General features: G+C 39.5%; 1 protein-coding gene across 3 annotated transcripts in view; it reads left to right on the top strand.

Moving 5' to 3' along the window:
* Nucleotides 1–13,790, top strand: part of COL12A1 (collagen type XII alpha 1 chain) — a 117,795-nt gene that overhangs the window by 90,643 nt on the left and 13,362 nt on the right. For all 3 annotated transcript variants that reach the window (XM_070795751.1, XM_070795749.1, XM_070795750.1), the window contains 7 exons: nt 2,981–3,130; nt 5,143–5,220; nt 6,544–6,630; nt 8,054–8,107; nt 9,166–9,261; nt 10,523–10,576; nt 10,927–10,980. In XM_070795751.1, coding sequence (XP_070651852.1) covers nt 2,981–3,130; nt 5,143–5,220; nt 6,544–6,630; nt 8,054–8,107; nt 9,166–9,261; nt 10,523–10,576; nt 10,927–10,980 — 573 coding nt within the window. The remainder of the gene's footprint in view (nt 1–2,980; nt 3,131–5,142; nt 5,221–6,543; nt 6,631–8,053; nt 8,108–9,165; nt 9,262–10,522; nt 10,577–10,926; nt 10,981–13,790) is intronic.

The raw sequence follows: 13,790 nt of genomic DNA, 5'->3' as shown, positions 1-13,790 counted from the left end.
TGAAGAGATTGTAGCAAAATATATTTTTAGCATGTGTTTCTTTTTGGTTCGCATTTAGTGACAAGTGTATTTGGAATAATTTTGTTTCAAAACTTCAAAGCTTTGATTTTGAAATAGTTTTTTTGGATACTATGATTTTTCAAATAGCTTTTGAATGTTAGCCTCTGAGATTGTTCATATAAGATCTGATAAATCAGTTTCAGTTCTTACTAGATAATAAATACCTTGGGAATGTCTATATGGCATTCATCTTGAATTCAGTATTAGATGATTGCCCTGGGGTATTTAAAATTATTTTTAGTAAGTCATATATCACTTTTAAATAAAAGCAGTATGTAATTCATAGATGCACTAAATTAATGTTTTGGTGGTGATTCTATGTGGAAAAAATATCTACTGTTAAAAAAATCTCTGGAGACTGTCCTTATGCTTATTTACTCTAAAGCATTTAACGGAATTTCTGTTCCTTAACTTGGAGCCAAACTTTTTAAAGTAGTCAACATGGGCTTACTTGGGTATTTGGGCTGTGTGATAAGTGGAAACTATGGGCATAACTATAAAGCCAAAGATTGCCTGCAGCCATTCTTTACATTATTGAAATATAGATGTTTTATTATTTATCTGTACTAATAGATTTCTTAAGATTCTGAATATTTTCAATATCCAACAATAAATCAACATGTTTGTTTTCTTATGAGGAAATTGAATCTTGAATTTGATTTCCAGAGCTGATTCTTTATAAAAGATACAACCTAGCTCTTTCCTATGTTAAGTATCTGCATGGTGTGTAAGATCTTTTTGGCAAGGACTGTTGCTGTTGTTCAGTTGCCCAGTCACGTCTGACTCTTTGCAACCCCATGGACTGCAGCGTGCCAAGCCTCCCTGTCCCTTCATCCTCTCCTGAAGTTTCCCAAGTTCATGTCCATGGCATTGGTGATGCCATCCAGCCATCTCATCTGATGCCCTCTTCTCCTTCTGCCCTCAATCTTTCTCAGCATCAGGGACTTTTCCAATGAGTTGGCAGGTATTCTGGACTAAGAAATTAAAAACCGAGTTTAGCAAAATCAGTGGAAGACATTCGAGGCTCCTTTTGTTCAGAGTATAACAATTTATTAATTGTATTTGAATAGTTCACTTGCTATAATTTATTTTTTAATAGTTATTATAAAATATTGACTATGTTCCCCACATTGTATAGTATATATTTGTAGCTTATTTTATACAAACCTCTTAATCCACTGCCCGTTTTGCCCCCCTGCCCTGCCACAGGTAACCACAAGTTTATTCTCTGCATCTGTCAGTCTTTTTTTTTTTTTTTTTTGAAAAGCTCTCTATCGTTTAAAGAGTCATCTCATCTACTATATTATCTCTGGCCATCTCAGGAAGAATACATTGTGGGGAAAATAAGAAATTATACTAATGTATAATAGCGGGAGGACTGAGACTCAGAGAGGTTCAGTTCAGTTCAGTCGCTCAGTCATGTCCGACTCTTTGCAACCCCATGAATCGCAGCACGCCAGGCCTCCCTGTCCATCACCAACTCCCGGAGTTCACTCAGACTCACGTCCATCGAGTCAGTGATGCCATCCAGCCATCTCATCCTCTGTAGGCCCCTTCTCCTCCTGCCCCCAATCCCTCCCAGCATCAGAGTCTTTTCCAATGAGTCAACTCTTCGCACGAGGTGGCCAAAGTACTGGAGTTTCAGCTTTAGCATCATTCCTTCCAAAGAAATCCCAGGGCTGATCTCCTTCAGAATGGACTGGTTGGATCTCCTTGCAGTCCAAGGGACTCTCAAGAGTCTTCTCCAACACCACAGTTCAAAAGCATCAATTCTTTAGCACTCAGCTTTCTTCACAGTCCAACTCTTGCATCCATACATGACCACTGGAAAAACCATAGTCTTGACTAGACGGACCTTTGTTGGCAAAGTAATGTCTCTGCTTTTGAATATGCTATCTAGGTTGGTCATAATTTTCCTTCCAAGGAGTAAGCGTCTTTTAATTTCATGGCTGCAGTCACCATCTGCAGTGATTTTGGAGCCCCAAAAAATAAAGTCTGCCACTGTTTCCACTGTTTCCCCATCTGTTTCCCATGAAGTGATGGGACCACATGCTATGATCTTCGTTTTCTGAATGTTGAGTTTTAAGCCAACTTTTTCACTCTCCTCTTTCACCTTCATCAAGAGGTTTTTTAGTTCCTCTTCAAGTGGTTCATTTAATTTGATGTTGTTAAATTAAATGACATTGACACTGCAGCCTGGTTCTTGAATTTTTAGTTCAAGGCTCTTGATTTGGGATGAGAATAGCTTTCTGTTCAGTCGCTCAGTTGTGTCTGACTCTTTGTGACCCCATGGACTGCAGCATGCTAGGCCTCCCTGTCTGTCACCAGCTCCCAGAGTTTACTCAAACTTATGTCCATCAGTGATGCCATCCAACCATCTCATCCTCTGTCGTCCCCTTCTCCTTCCACTTTCAGTCTTTCCCAGCATCAGCGTCTTTTCAAATGAGTCAGTTCTTCACGTCAGGTGGCCAAAGTTTTGGAGTTTTAGCTTCAGCATCAGTCCTTCCAATGAATATTCATACTGATTTCCTTTAGAATGGACTGGTTGGATCTCCTTGCAGTCCAAGGGACTCTCAAGAGTCCTCTCCAACTCCACAGTTCAAAAGCATCAATTCTTCGGTGCTCAGCTCTCTTTATTGTCCAATTTTCTCATCCATACATGACTACTGGAAAAACCATAGCTGTGACTAGATGGACCTTTGTTGGCAAAGTAATGCTTTTTAATAAGCTTTGCTAAAAAGCTCTGCTTTTTAATAAGCTGTCTAGGTTGGTCATAGCTATTCTTCCAAGGAGCATACGTCTTTTAATTTCATAAATAGCTTTAAGTACACATTTTTTTAAAGTGTGATCTGATATATGTAGAAGTCAGCCATATTGTTCTGGGCAGAAATTTTATAATGGAAACGAATGATCTTTTTAGGTTCATATCGTAGTGACCTCGAAAAGTGTTAAGATTTACATCGACTGCTATGAGATTGTAGAGAAGGATATCAAGGAAGCTGGAAATATCACCACTGACGGTTATGAAATTCTTGGAAAACTGCTTAAAGGGGAGAGGAAGTCAGCCACAGTAAGTAACACAGTTTTATTTTTCTTGGTACCTTGTATGAAGATAGAAATGACATTTTTCAAAGTAATTGGTACTTTTTCTTTTCCCTCGATGATATTTTTAATTGTTTTATATCTTGGTTAGATAGAAACACTGGAAGTTACACTGAGGTAATACGCTCCTGACAAAACATGATAATGTGCTTTACTGCTAGAAGCAAATTAAGATGTCAGGGCAGCAGAGAACATCATGTAGTTGACTTGAAACTGAATCAAACTGGAGAGTACAGCACAAACCGTTGCCAGGAGAATCAGTGAAATGTAAACGAATTCATTTTTTTGCTCTTCAAAAGTAGGAACTGTTGACACAGCTTTGTGCATTCAGGACATTTTGCATTTGTGGACTCTGGCTGTGACTGTCACAGAGCTACGCTCCCTCACAGAGGGGTCAGGCCTGCCTCAGAAGGAAGATGAGTGTAGGGTGGCAGCCGCCTCACAACTGTCATTGGCTTGTTTGAGGCGGGGGCTTGCCAACCCTTTTACAATGCTATTTAGTAATAAACTGTTAAAACCTGAGGTTTTCACTGTCCCAGGCTAAGTTCATAATAAATGTTGATTAATAATAACATTGTTCTGAAAGCAAGACTACTATTTTTGGCTTCTATTATTTTTTAAGATAATTTTACTTGTTTATTTCTGGCTGTGCTTGGTCTTCGTTGCTATTAGGCTTTTCCCTTGCTGTGACAGATGGGGGCCACCCTCTGGTCGTGGCGTTTGGCTTCTTGTTGCCGAGGCTTCTCTTGTGGTAGAGGACGGGCTCTAGGGCATGTGCTGCTCTAGTTGCATCACATGGGCTCAGTAGTTTCGACTCCCAGGCTCTCCAGCACAGGCTCAATATTGTGGTGCATGGGGTTAGTTGCTACATGGAATGTGGGATCTTCCCAGATCGGGGATTGAACCTGTGTCTCCTGCATTGGCAGATGGATTCTTTACTGCTGAGCCACCAGAGAAGCCCTTCTATTATTTTTTAAAATTGCTTTCACTGAGCTTAGCTTTCTTTCATGGACAGAATTTTCGTCTCTATTCAGAAATGAAATTTTTAACCCTCAATGTAGAACTTGAACTTGCAAACACTCTTAGCTTTCACCATGTGAAGTTGAAGTTGCTCAGTCGTGTCCAACTCTTTGTGACCTCATGGACTATAGCCCACCAGGCTCTTCCATCCATGGAATTTTCCAGGCAAGAGTACTGGAGTGGGTTGCCATTTCCTTCTCCAGGGGATCTTCCTGACCCAGGGATTGAACCCAGGTCTCCCAGGTTGCAGGCAGATGCTTTACCCTCAGAGCCACGAGGAAAGAACTAGTTTTTAGTGCAAATAATATAATTGCAATTAAAATCATTTATTGAATATTGGGTTTAGTATTTAAATAGAACAAGTTTATAAAGGAAAGAATGACTATATCTAAGTGACCTTTTCTTTTTTATCCAAAGAACTCTGTTTTTTAAGTGTAGAAAGATAGAAAATATATGTATATTGAAATAGTTAAGCTGAAGGTAAACATGAAATTATCAGTTAGCCCCTAGGTAAGAATTTATAAGAAACAGAGCATCAATTTAAGAATAAGTGAAGAATTTTTTAAAATGTTACTTTTTTTTTTAACAGAGGTAGACTCTTAAAAGTTGATTTAAATGTGTGTAGCCTTCAAATTAAAATTCTGATTTAAATGCACTCATCATTTTTAAGGATATAAAGAAATCAATGTTCTCTTAAAAAAGAAAAACCTCAATGAGACATTTCATTTTAGCCAAGGAAATGAATCAGAAGTGGGATTATCACATATGCATTTTGCTTTACTGTCCCTTTCTCTGAGGCATAGGTTTTTTTGTTCTTAGGAGGTAAGGATCACACTGCTCTCATTGCCTGGACCCTCTAGAGAGTCTGTGTGAGAAGTTGGCAGAGGTTAAAATGTGGAAATGTTAATATGAAATGTTTTTCATGCATCTTTAGCTCACGTTGCTGTTGGTTGTTTACAGTTCCAAATCCAGAATTTTGATATTGTCTGCAGTCCGGTGTGGACCAGTAGAGACAGATGCTGTGATATTCCCTCCAGAGTAAGTGAAACAGAATGAAATTTTGTCATGGTTTTATTAGTATTCAAGGAATAAGAAATGTGGATGAGGATGGCCTGGGAGAGGAACTATCCTCAGCAGCTGCATGTTAGGATGGAGCCAGGGACACACGTGGTGTGCGTGCTCATTAACGACCGCAGCTCAGGCTGGGACCCCTCCCTCAAAAGTCAAGAATGTAGAGGGCCGCATCTGGAAATTCTCCCTAACAGCTAAAGTGGTTAGGCATAGTCAGAAAAGTCCTGCTTTAATCAGCATGTCTGATAAACCCATTTACTGCAGAGTCCTCCTATTGCTTGTAAAATACCAGCATTTTACAGTAAATGCTTATTAAATCCTTTACAGGATCAGCCATCATACCTCTCTGGATGTCTAAGTAGAAATGCTCGAGTGATGGCCTTCCCGCATATTATCTGTGTAGGTGGTGATGGTTACAAAGTTGAATGCTGAAGATGGATTTGAAGTTCTAGGCAAACAGTGAGCTGCACACACCCACAAAATAAGTGTGCATTATTTACTCAACAAATACTTACTGAACACCTGTTATAAGCCAGGCACTATCCTGTGTGCTGGGGTTACAGCAGTGAAAGGGAATATTCTAGTGAAAGGCAGAGGAAGAGGAGGAGTTATTAAGTATGTTATCGAGTGAAAAGTCATAGAAAACAAACCAGGGTACAAGGACAGGTAGCCAGGTGAGTACCCTCAGCCCTCAGGGAGAAGGTGAGATTTAAGCAGAGATCTGAGTGAAGTGAGGGGACAAGCAATGTGGATAATGGAGAAAGAGCATTCCAACCAGAGGTGACTGTAAGTGTAAAGGCCCTAAGGCCACAAGCTGCCCTGAACATCTGAGAAGCAAGAAGCGGATGAGAGGGGCTGGGGCAGAGTGAAGGAGAGGGGAGGTGGTGGGCAGTGGGGGGGGGGGCGAGGTGGTGGGGTGCTGTTTTGCAGACTGTGTAAGGCCTATAGGCTGTGGAAGGGATTTTAAATTTTATTCTGAATGAAATGGGCATCCATATCTGAAACACTCAGCATTTCTCTAATACCAGACTAGAGAGAATTGGATTAGTTTACCAGGGGTCCCGATGATGGTTTTGTAAACATATCTTACGTGAGATTTCCTAAAGCAAAACTTGTAAAGACATAAAGGGGCATAGCAAGATTGGGCGTAAGACTTTGTAATCATAATTAAAAATTATTCTTTTAAGTTGGGAAATAGATTTCCTTGTGTGTATAAGATAAGTGGGTGTGGCGGATAAGAGGCTATGTTTACTTTCAATTCAGAGATAAATATTCTTTTCCAAATTTCAGAGAGATGAAGCAAAATGCCCAGCTCTTCCGAACGCTTGCACGTGTACACAGGACAGCGTTGGACCTCCGGGACCCCCCGGCCCTGCAGTAAGGAGACTCCAGTAGTCCTTCTAGTATTTCCAGTTAAATCTTTGGCATAATCATCCTTTGGTCAGTGTGTTGCGCATAAAATGCTTCTAGCCACTGGTGTGTTGTAGGACAGAACAAGATGAATTGCAGACCATTTTCACGGCACATCTTGAGATCTGAACTCGAGTAAATCCAGAAGAAAATCTGAAAGCATTTGAACACATTTCTCTACTCACATGAGAATGAATGATATGGGCTAGCATTCAAGAGCTTTTCAAGATATGGATTTGGGTTTCTCTCTTTAATTACATGATTTTGAAAATTCCTTACATTTCCTGAAAGCTTCTTGTACCTATGTGTGGAGCCATGATTGAGAAGCTGACCCAAAAAAACTTTAGAGCCTAGGATATGTGTATGTTATTAGCAAGCATATCATAGAATAACATATAGAGGATAATTTATGTATGTGATGATATCATAAACTCTGGGTGAAAGTGTTGGGGTTAGGAATAACCTGAGTGAGAAGACTGACCAGGTCTTTCCATGGGGTGGAGGGGAGACCAATAAAATGCAATGCAAAACACTGAAGAGTACAGTGTTAGATCTTGTTGATCAATCACATGTGACCTGGGCTGGTTTTTCAGAATGGAAGTGGTACCACTAAGCTTTATTGACCTCTTTTAAGAATATGGGTTAATTAACATAGAAACAGTTTAAAGAGCCTCAGAACACCAGATTTTACTGTACATGGTTGTTAACAAATAATGTAAATTGATTTTAGGTTAATTACAAACCAGCTCCTCATATATGGAATCCAAATATATCTGGAATTAACATCATTTATTTTCTTTAATTAATAGTGACTTACCTGATTTATATTTATAATCATAAAATTATAGCTTGGATGTGACTTCGATGTTTTTGAGAAGTAGGAATTTTTTTTCCTAATTGTAAGATAACGTTGTTGGATATCAGTACCATGTTTATTTCCTCTTTGTTCAGTGAACAGGTCTCTGAATTCCTGTTACTAAATTACATGTTGTGAGATTCTGAGAGAGTCTTGTTATTACATGTTATTTTGCCTGAAGAATACACTCATATAATTCCAAAATAGATTTTTTTCCCTTAGAAATGCTTAAATATTGTATTTAAAGTAATGCTTTTTTTTTTTAAGTAAACCTCAAATTTTCAAATCAGCTTCAAAATTTGCTAACAATTAAGGAAAGATTAGAATATAAAAATTAGATCCTTAAGAATGTTTTGAAATTCTCCTTTCCCACACATTTGTATGATAGAAAGTATTTATTTCCATATTTCATAAATAGCCGTAGAAGTATTGGTTGTCTGGAGTATGTGCTGCTTCTTAAAGCAATTTTTATGTATCAGCTTCTTCCTAGTTTTCTATGTTCACCCTAAAATGTTCTCTTACTATGTATTTTAGGGAGGACCTGGTGCTAAAGGTCCGAGAGGTGAAAGAGGTGTCAGTGGGGCAGTTGTAAGTATATTTTAGAGTGCATTTACGTTTTCACCTATATGTTGAAGTCTCGTTATTCAAATTTCCGCTCACAGGGTAATGTGCCCTTAAACAAACTGATTCAAGTTTAGTGAGCCTTAGGCAATATATTGTGATCTCTGTCTTGCCTCTAGATATCAGAATGGTAGATTAGATTAGTCAGATAAAGGAATGTACAGGGGATGTCACAGAAGTGGGAACTGCCCATGGGAGATCTATAGAAGCACCTAAGGGCTCTGCTCTCATATGGGGAAGCAGAGGGGGAGACCTGGCCATCAGCTGGAAGACCCCCTTCAAGGAGCAGAGTCCCACTAGAGGGAGCTGAGGAGGGTTCATCTCTCTCAGAGAAAGAGCCAAGCCGGCCACATCTGCCTTCGCTGGGGGTCACTGGCCTCTTCTGCCGGTTCAAAACTGTCTCCGTAAGACAACTCCAGCATCTTGGGGGGATGTATTATGAAGGCGATGTGTAGTTTTTGTCATACTGTCATTAAGCTAACTCAGGAAAGTGAGGCTGGGGTGCTGACCCAGGGCTGTCTGACTCCAGGTTTGTCTTTTTCTACCTGGACACCCTGCAAAGAAGCTCCTGCTCTTTCCTTGCCTGATGTAGACATACGTTAGTCCCAGAAATCAGCCCAAGTCTAAGAGGAATCAGGACCAGCTCAAAAGAAATCAGATCTAGTGAATTTTGAGTTTTGATCTCTGAATGAATCTAGGACTATAGATATATGAATATATTTGATGTATTTTACTTTTTAAGAAACCTATTCCCATGTAAAAGTAGGTTGGGAAATTTAAGTGCTCTTGTGAATTTATTGTACTTTCCAATTCTTTTAGTGAGTAGTCAAAAGAAGAAAGGGATGACATTAATAAATACTTTTATATTGGGTTAGCCAAAAACTTCGTTTGGGTTTTCTGGTCAACCCAATAGATGGGGCGATTTCTCAAATGTTTGCAGATTCTGATTGGTATCTGAGAGTTGTGAAGACAGCCCTGGAAGGGCAGTCTATGACTCTGTGCTTGTTTCTCTGTTCTGTATGTAGGGCCCCCCCGGTCCTCGTGGAGATACAGGTCCTCCTGGGCCCCAGGGTCCTCCAGGCCCTCAGGGACCCAATGGCCTCTCTATTCCCGGTGAACAAGTAAGTACAAAGGCTTTCTGTATGAAATGAGGATGGTGGATTAATGCTGAATTTAACTGGAACATTTTCTACTCTATTTTGCCAAATTCAAGTGTTTTTTCAGAAAACTCAACAAGTTTAGTCATTGAGATGACTTCCTGTGACTGTAATTTCAGATATGTAAATAGCATATGTAATAATATGTAACTATGTAGGAAAAATTGTTGCTACTTCTTTGACCTTTAAAAATTATTTTAATAAGTAATGCAAATATCCTTTAATATCCTGAAAGCTTTGAAATGGCTTTGAGTCTGTGGCAGGCCCTAGGGTTCTGTCTGATATTTATGACTTATTTATCTAGGTCATTACTTCAATAAAAATTTGTTTTATTCCAAATGCCAATCTGAACTTAGGAGAAGTGTCTTACCTTTTAAGGCTGGTGTTTTATTTAACTACTTTTTTCTATACTTTAAGATAAAACAAATACAGCATATGAATAAGAATCCAGATAATTACATAGTTTTAAATTTAAGTCTAAGCTCCCTTTGAAGACCTTTTTTTTTTTTTTTTTTTGCATTTAGAGAAAAAATAATCTATATCAGATATAGCTAGAAATGAAACATTTGAAGGAATTGGATTTTTTTTTTTCACTCAAAAGGGTTGAATGCAGGACTTCCCTGGGGGTCCAGTGGTTAAGACTGAGAGCTGCCACTGCAGGGGGCACAGGTTGAATCTCTGGTCAGGGAACTAAGACCCTGGTACCTCTCAGTGCAGCTGTAAAACAGGAACAGGGTTGAATGCATCTACTTTTAGCTTCGTACATCCCCAGGGGAGTTTGGGGGAGCTTTATTTCTATTTACTTTCTTAGTACTACTATTAAATTATCAGCTTTAATTCAGATTTGCCTATTAACAAGTGTCTTTTAGCATGTAGTTATACAGAACAAAATTATGTTACATTCATTGACTCTCCATTACAGTTAGCACCAAATTAAATATGTTAAATAATAAAAATAGTTTCCCCTTCAACTTGGGTTCTTTTAAAAAAGGCATATTATCCCATGATTACATAAAATGATCCCATAACATGATAAATGGAAATTATAACAGCATTTGTAGTTTAAAAAGTGAGCATCAGTCCCCAAAATAATTTATTCATCTCCCTTCACAAATATGCTTCATTGGATTTATGAAGTGATAGAGATTTCAGGAATGACTCACGTCTTCCCTTTCACTTAATTTCTGTAAAATGCTGAGACCTGTTTTCCCACTGCTTGCTCCAGGGTCGCCAGGGAATGAAGGGCGATGCCGGAGAGCCAGGACTTCCAGGCAGGACTGTGAGTTGTTCTTCACCTTGCCTTTTCTTGACTCGTCAAGTGTTCTTTGCAAAGTTGCCCTTGTAGTGCCTCAGAAGGTGAACCAAGGTTAAGCCGCAGAGCAGAAGCCTGGCCATTTTCCATTCCGTCGCCTGGTCTGAGGCTTCAGGCTGGGGCTGTGCAGTCAGGTCTGGGCTTGTTGACTGAGCTAGCGTCTAGCCCTCAGGCTGGCTCTGCGCTCAGTACTGAGTTTCTGTTCCTTCTCAGAGTCCCCTGACTTTTCTGCCAAACATTTTGGAGAAGGACATGAATTCCTTTCCTCACACAAGAAGTTTATTACAGTGTTTTCTTGCTTGTTTCCTTTTGTGTAGGGAACTCCAGGATTACCTGGCCCACCAGGACCAATGGGCCCTCCAGGAGACAGAGTAAGTTTTCTTGCATGGCCTCTAACGACATGATTATTGCCTATTAATTAACCCCCCATCCCAAAGTTCAGTTGGTGTGGCTGGAAATGGCAGAGTTCACATATCTCATAGGAGGCAGAAAAGCTAATATCAGTGGACCAACTGACACCAGGACAATCTCAAGGTCTATGAAACAAAATGGTGGGACTTTAAATGAGTTGTTAGAATTTTGGAAATTTAAAAAAATTTAGCATGCTCTGAAAACCAACGACTTTTGGTTCATTGGAAAGAGATTCAAGAATCCTAGAAAATTGCATTAAATCTGAAAATTAAAATTTTTTTATGAGGCATCTTTTATGTAACTCTAAGAATAGTCTTGATTCCCTTGGCACTTTGTATGTGGTCAGGGACATCTTTTCTACACCTTTAGAACTCAGATACCGTCTGCAGGCCTCTGTGATGGATAGCACCTGGAACTTAGTAGGAATTTTGCTTTTTTATGGCAGATCTCAAGTCTGTTCTTGAGTTATGAGGAAATCAGTACAGGAGACCCAATTTTTTCTATGACAAGTAGATGAGAAGCACAGTGAGTTCTATGCTCTGTTTAATGTTACAGAAACATTTGGTTTCATAGGAGACCACAGATGCTTTAAGAGAAGGTTTTAGAGCTGCTCAGAACCAAGTCACTAATGACTTCAGCACCTTCTAGTTTAGACAGCAGTCTGAGTGTTGTCTGTATTCTGACTAATCAAGTCAAAACATAAGGCTAGCAGCAGGCTCTGAGAGGGCCAGGGCTATAATAGTTGTCACTCACGCATTGATTTGCTAACCTTAACACCTCCAAGACACCATGGGGCAGAAGAGTTGGGCCAAAGAAGAGATGGAGCAAAGTTTTGCCCAGATAATACCAAATGTTGGATGATTTGCCAATGAAATTTATTTGCTCCAATGCCTACTCTTGAATTTATGAGAAAATGAGGTCAAAGAGAAAACTATTCTCTGGGAGCCTGGGACCTGCTGGCACTTATACATGTTCTTCTGACTCTTTGGAGACTGGCACTCTAGTTTTATTTGAATTCTTGTCTTATAATAAAGGACCACAATGATATTGCAAGGGTGACCAATTGGTCTATACAATTAGTCAACAAAACCAAAAATATCACAGTCAGGAAGTAATAATGGATATTGAATATAGTTCAGTGTCCTATGATAAACCATGATAAGAAAGAATATGAAAAAGAATATATATGTATAACTGAGTCACCTTGCTGTATAACAGAAATTAAATACAACATTGTAGATCAACTATACTCCAATAAAAAAAAAAAAAAAAAACAGAAGTAATGATGGGCTGCCTCCCTTGCCACTGCTACTACGAAAGCCATGTTGGGTTGGCACGTGATTCAGCATGGGTTCCATGCAGACTCGCTGGGTGGTCAGTGCCCACCCCATCAACATGCTTCTTCTGAGCTGGTGGTCAGGCAGCCATCCCCACCATCACTGCTTCCCTGAAAGTGAGGGGTGGGAAGGACAGTGTTTTTCAGTCTCACATTTTAATCTGTGAATCCAGCTTTGTGGTGAGGCAACCCAGGACCCTCATGTTGAGAGTGAGGAAGGTTTTCAGGAAATTATTCGTCCTTTTTCCATCACAACCTTGTACCTACAACTCAGTTTCCTGTCACTAATGCTGAGAGTAGGAGTCACAGCTGATGGAACATAAAACGGTTTTGGAAAGTTAGACTTTGGGTGCAGACATCTCAGCCAAAAGAGAAAGGGAGACAGAGAGTGGAAGGAAGGAATGAAGAAAGAAAGGAAGAAACTTGAACCCTGTGGTGGGAGAGAAGAGAATAAACTCAGGAGAGCACGCCCAAGACCATGGTGATGAAGGAAGATGTCTCTAGCAAGGTGGAGTTGGTAGAAGCAAGAGGCTTAGGTTACTTTCAGCACAGATGGATTTTCAAATGAGCCACAGTTGTGGGGCCTGTTAGAAAGTAGCAAGACAAGTACATGTTCAGGCAAGTCATACACGTGCATCTGTGAAAGCGACCACAGGTCCTCTCGGCCATCCTCCCATGGAGGGAAGCAGCAATAACTGCTGCAACTTTGAAAATGGAAAGTAAAAAAAATAAAATTTGCAGCACAAAGTTCTGCAGATGGCTCAGTGTTAGCCCTTCTGAGGTCACCAGAATAGAATCTGCCTCATCCCAATTTAGGTATATGTTACTTCTAAGAGAAAATGACTTGGTTAGACCTAACTGTCCACCCATGAGTGAGTGGATAAAGAAGATGTGATATTTTTATATATGAATATATGTTTAATATATATAATGGAATATTATTCTGTCTTAAAAGAAGAGGGAAATGCTATCATTTCCCAAAACATGGATAAACCTTGAACCTGGACATGCCACCTGAAATAAGCAAAGCACAGAAAGAGAAATACTGCATGATCTCACTTATGTATGAAATCTCAAAAAAACTGAACTCCTGGAAGCAGGTGGCTGCCAGGGGCTGAAAAAGAGGGCAAAATGGGGAGATATTAGAAAAAGGATACAGAGTTTCAGTTATGCCAGATAAGTTCTGGAGATCTAATGTACATGATGATGACTATAGTTAATACTATATTGTGTACTTGAAATTTGCTAATAGAGTGTATCTTAAATAGTCTCACCACATAAAAAATGATAGCTCTGTGAGGTGATGGGTGTTATCTTGTTTGTGGTAATCATTTCACAATGTCTACATGTATCAAAACATCACATGTACACCATAAATATATATGATTTTAATTTGTCAATTATAGCTCAGTAAAGCAAGGAAAAAAGAGAAAA

This window comes from Bos indicus, chromosome 9, assembly GCF_029378745.1.
Source record: "Bos indicus isolate NIAB-ARS_2022 breed Sahiwal x Tharparkar chromosome 9, NIAB-ARS_B.indTharparkar_mat_pri_1.0, whole genome shotgun sequence".
In the NCBI taxonomy this organism is placed as follows: domain Eukaryota; kingdom Metazoa; phylum Chordata; class Mammalia; order Artiodactyla; family Bovidae; genus Bos; species Bos indicus.
The sequence above is the reverse complement of the archived record's forward strand: the minus strand, read 5'-3'. Positions and strand labels throughout refer to the sequence as shown.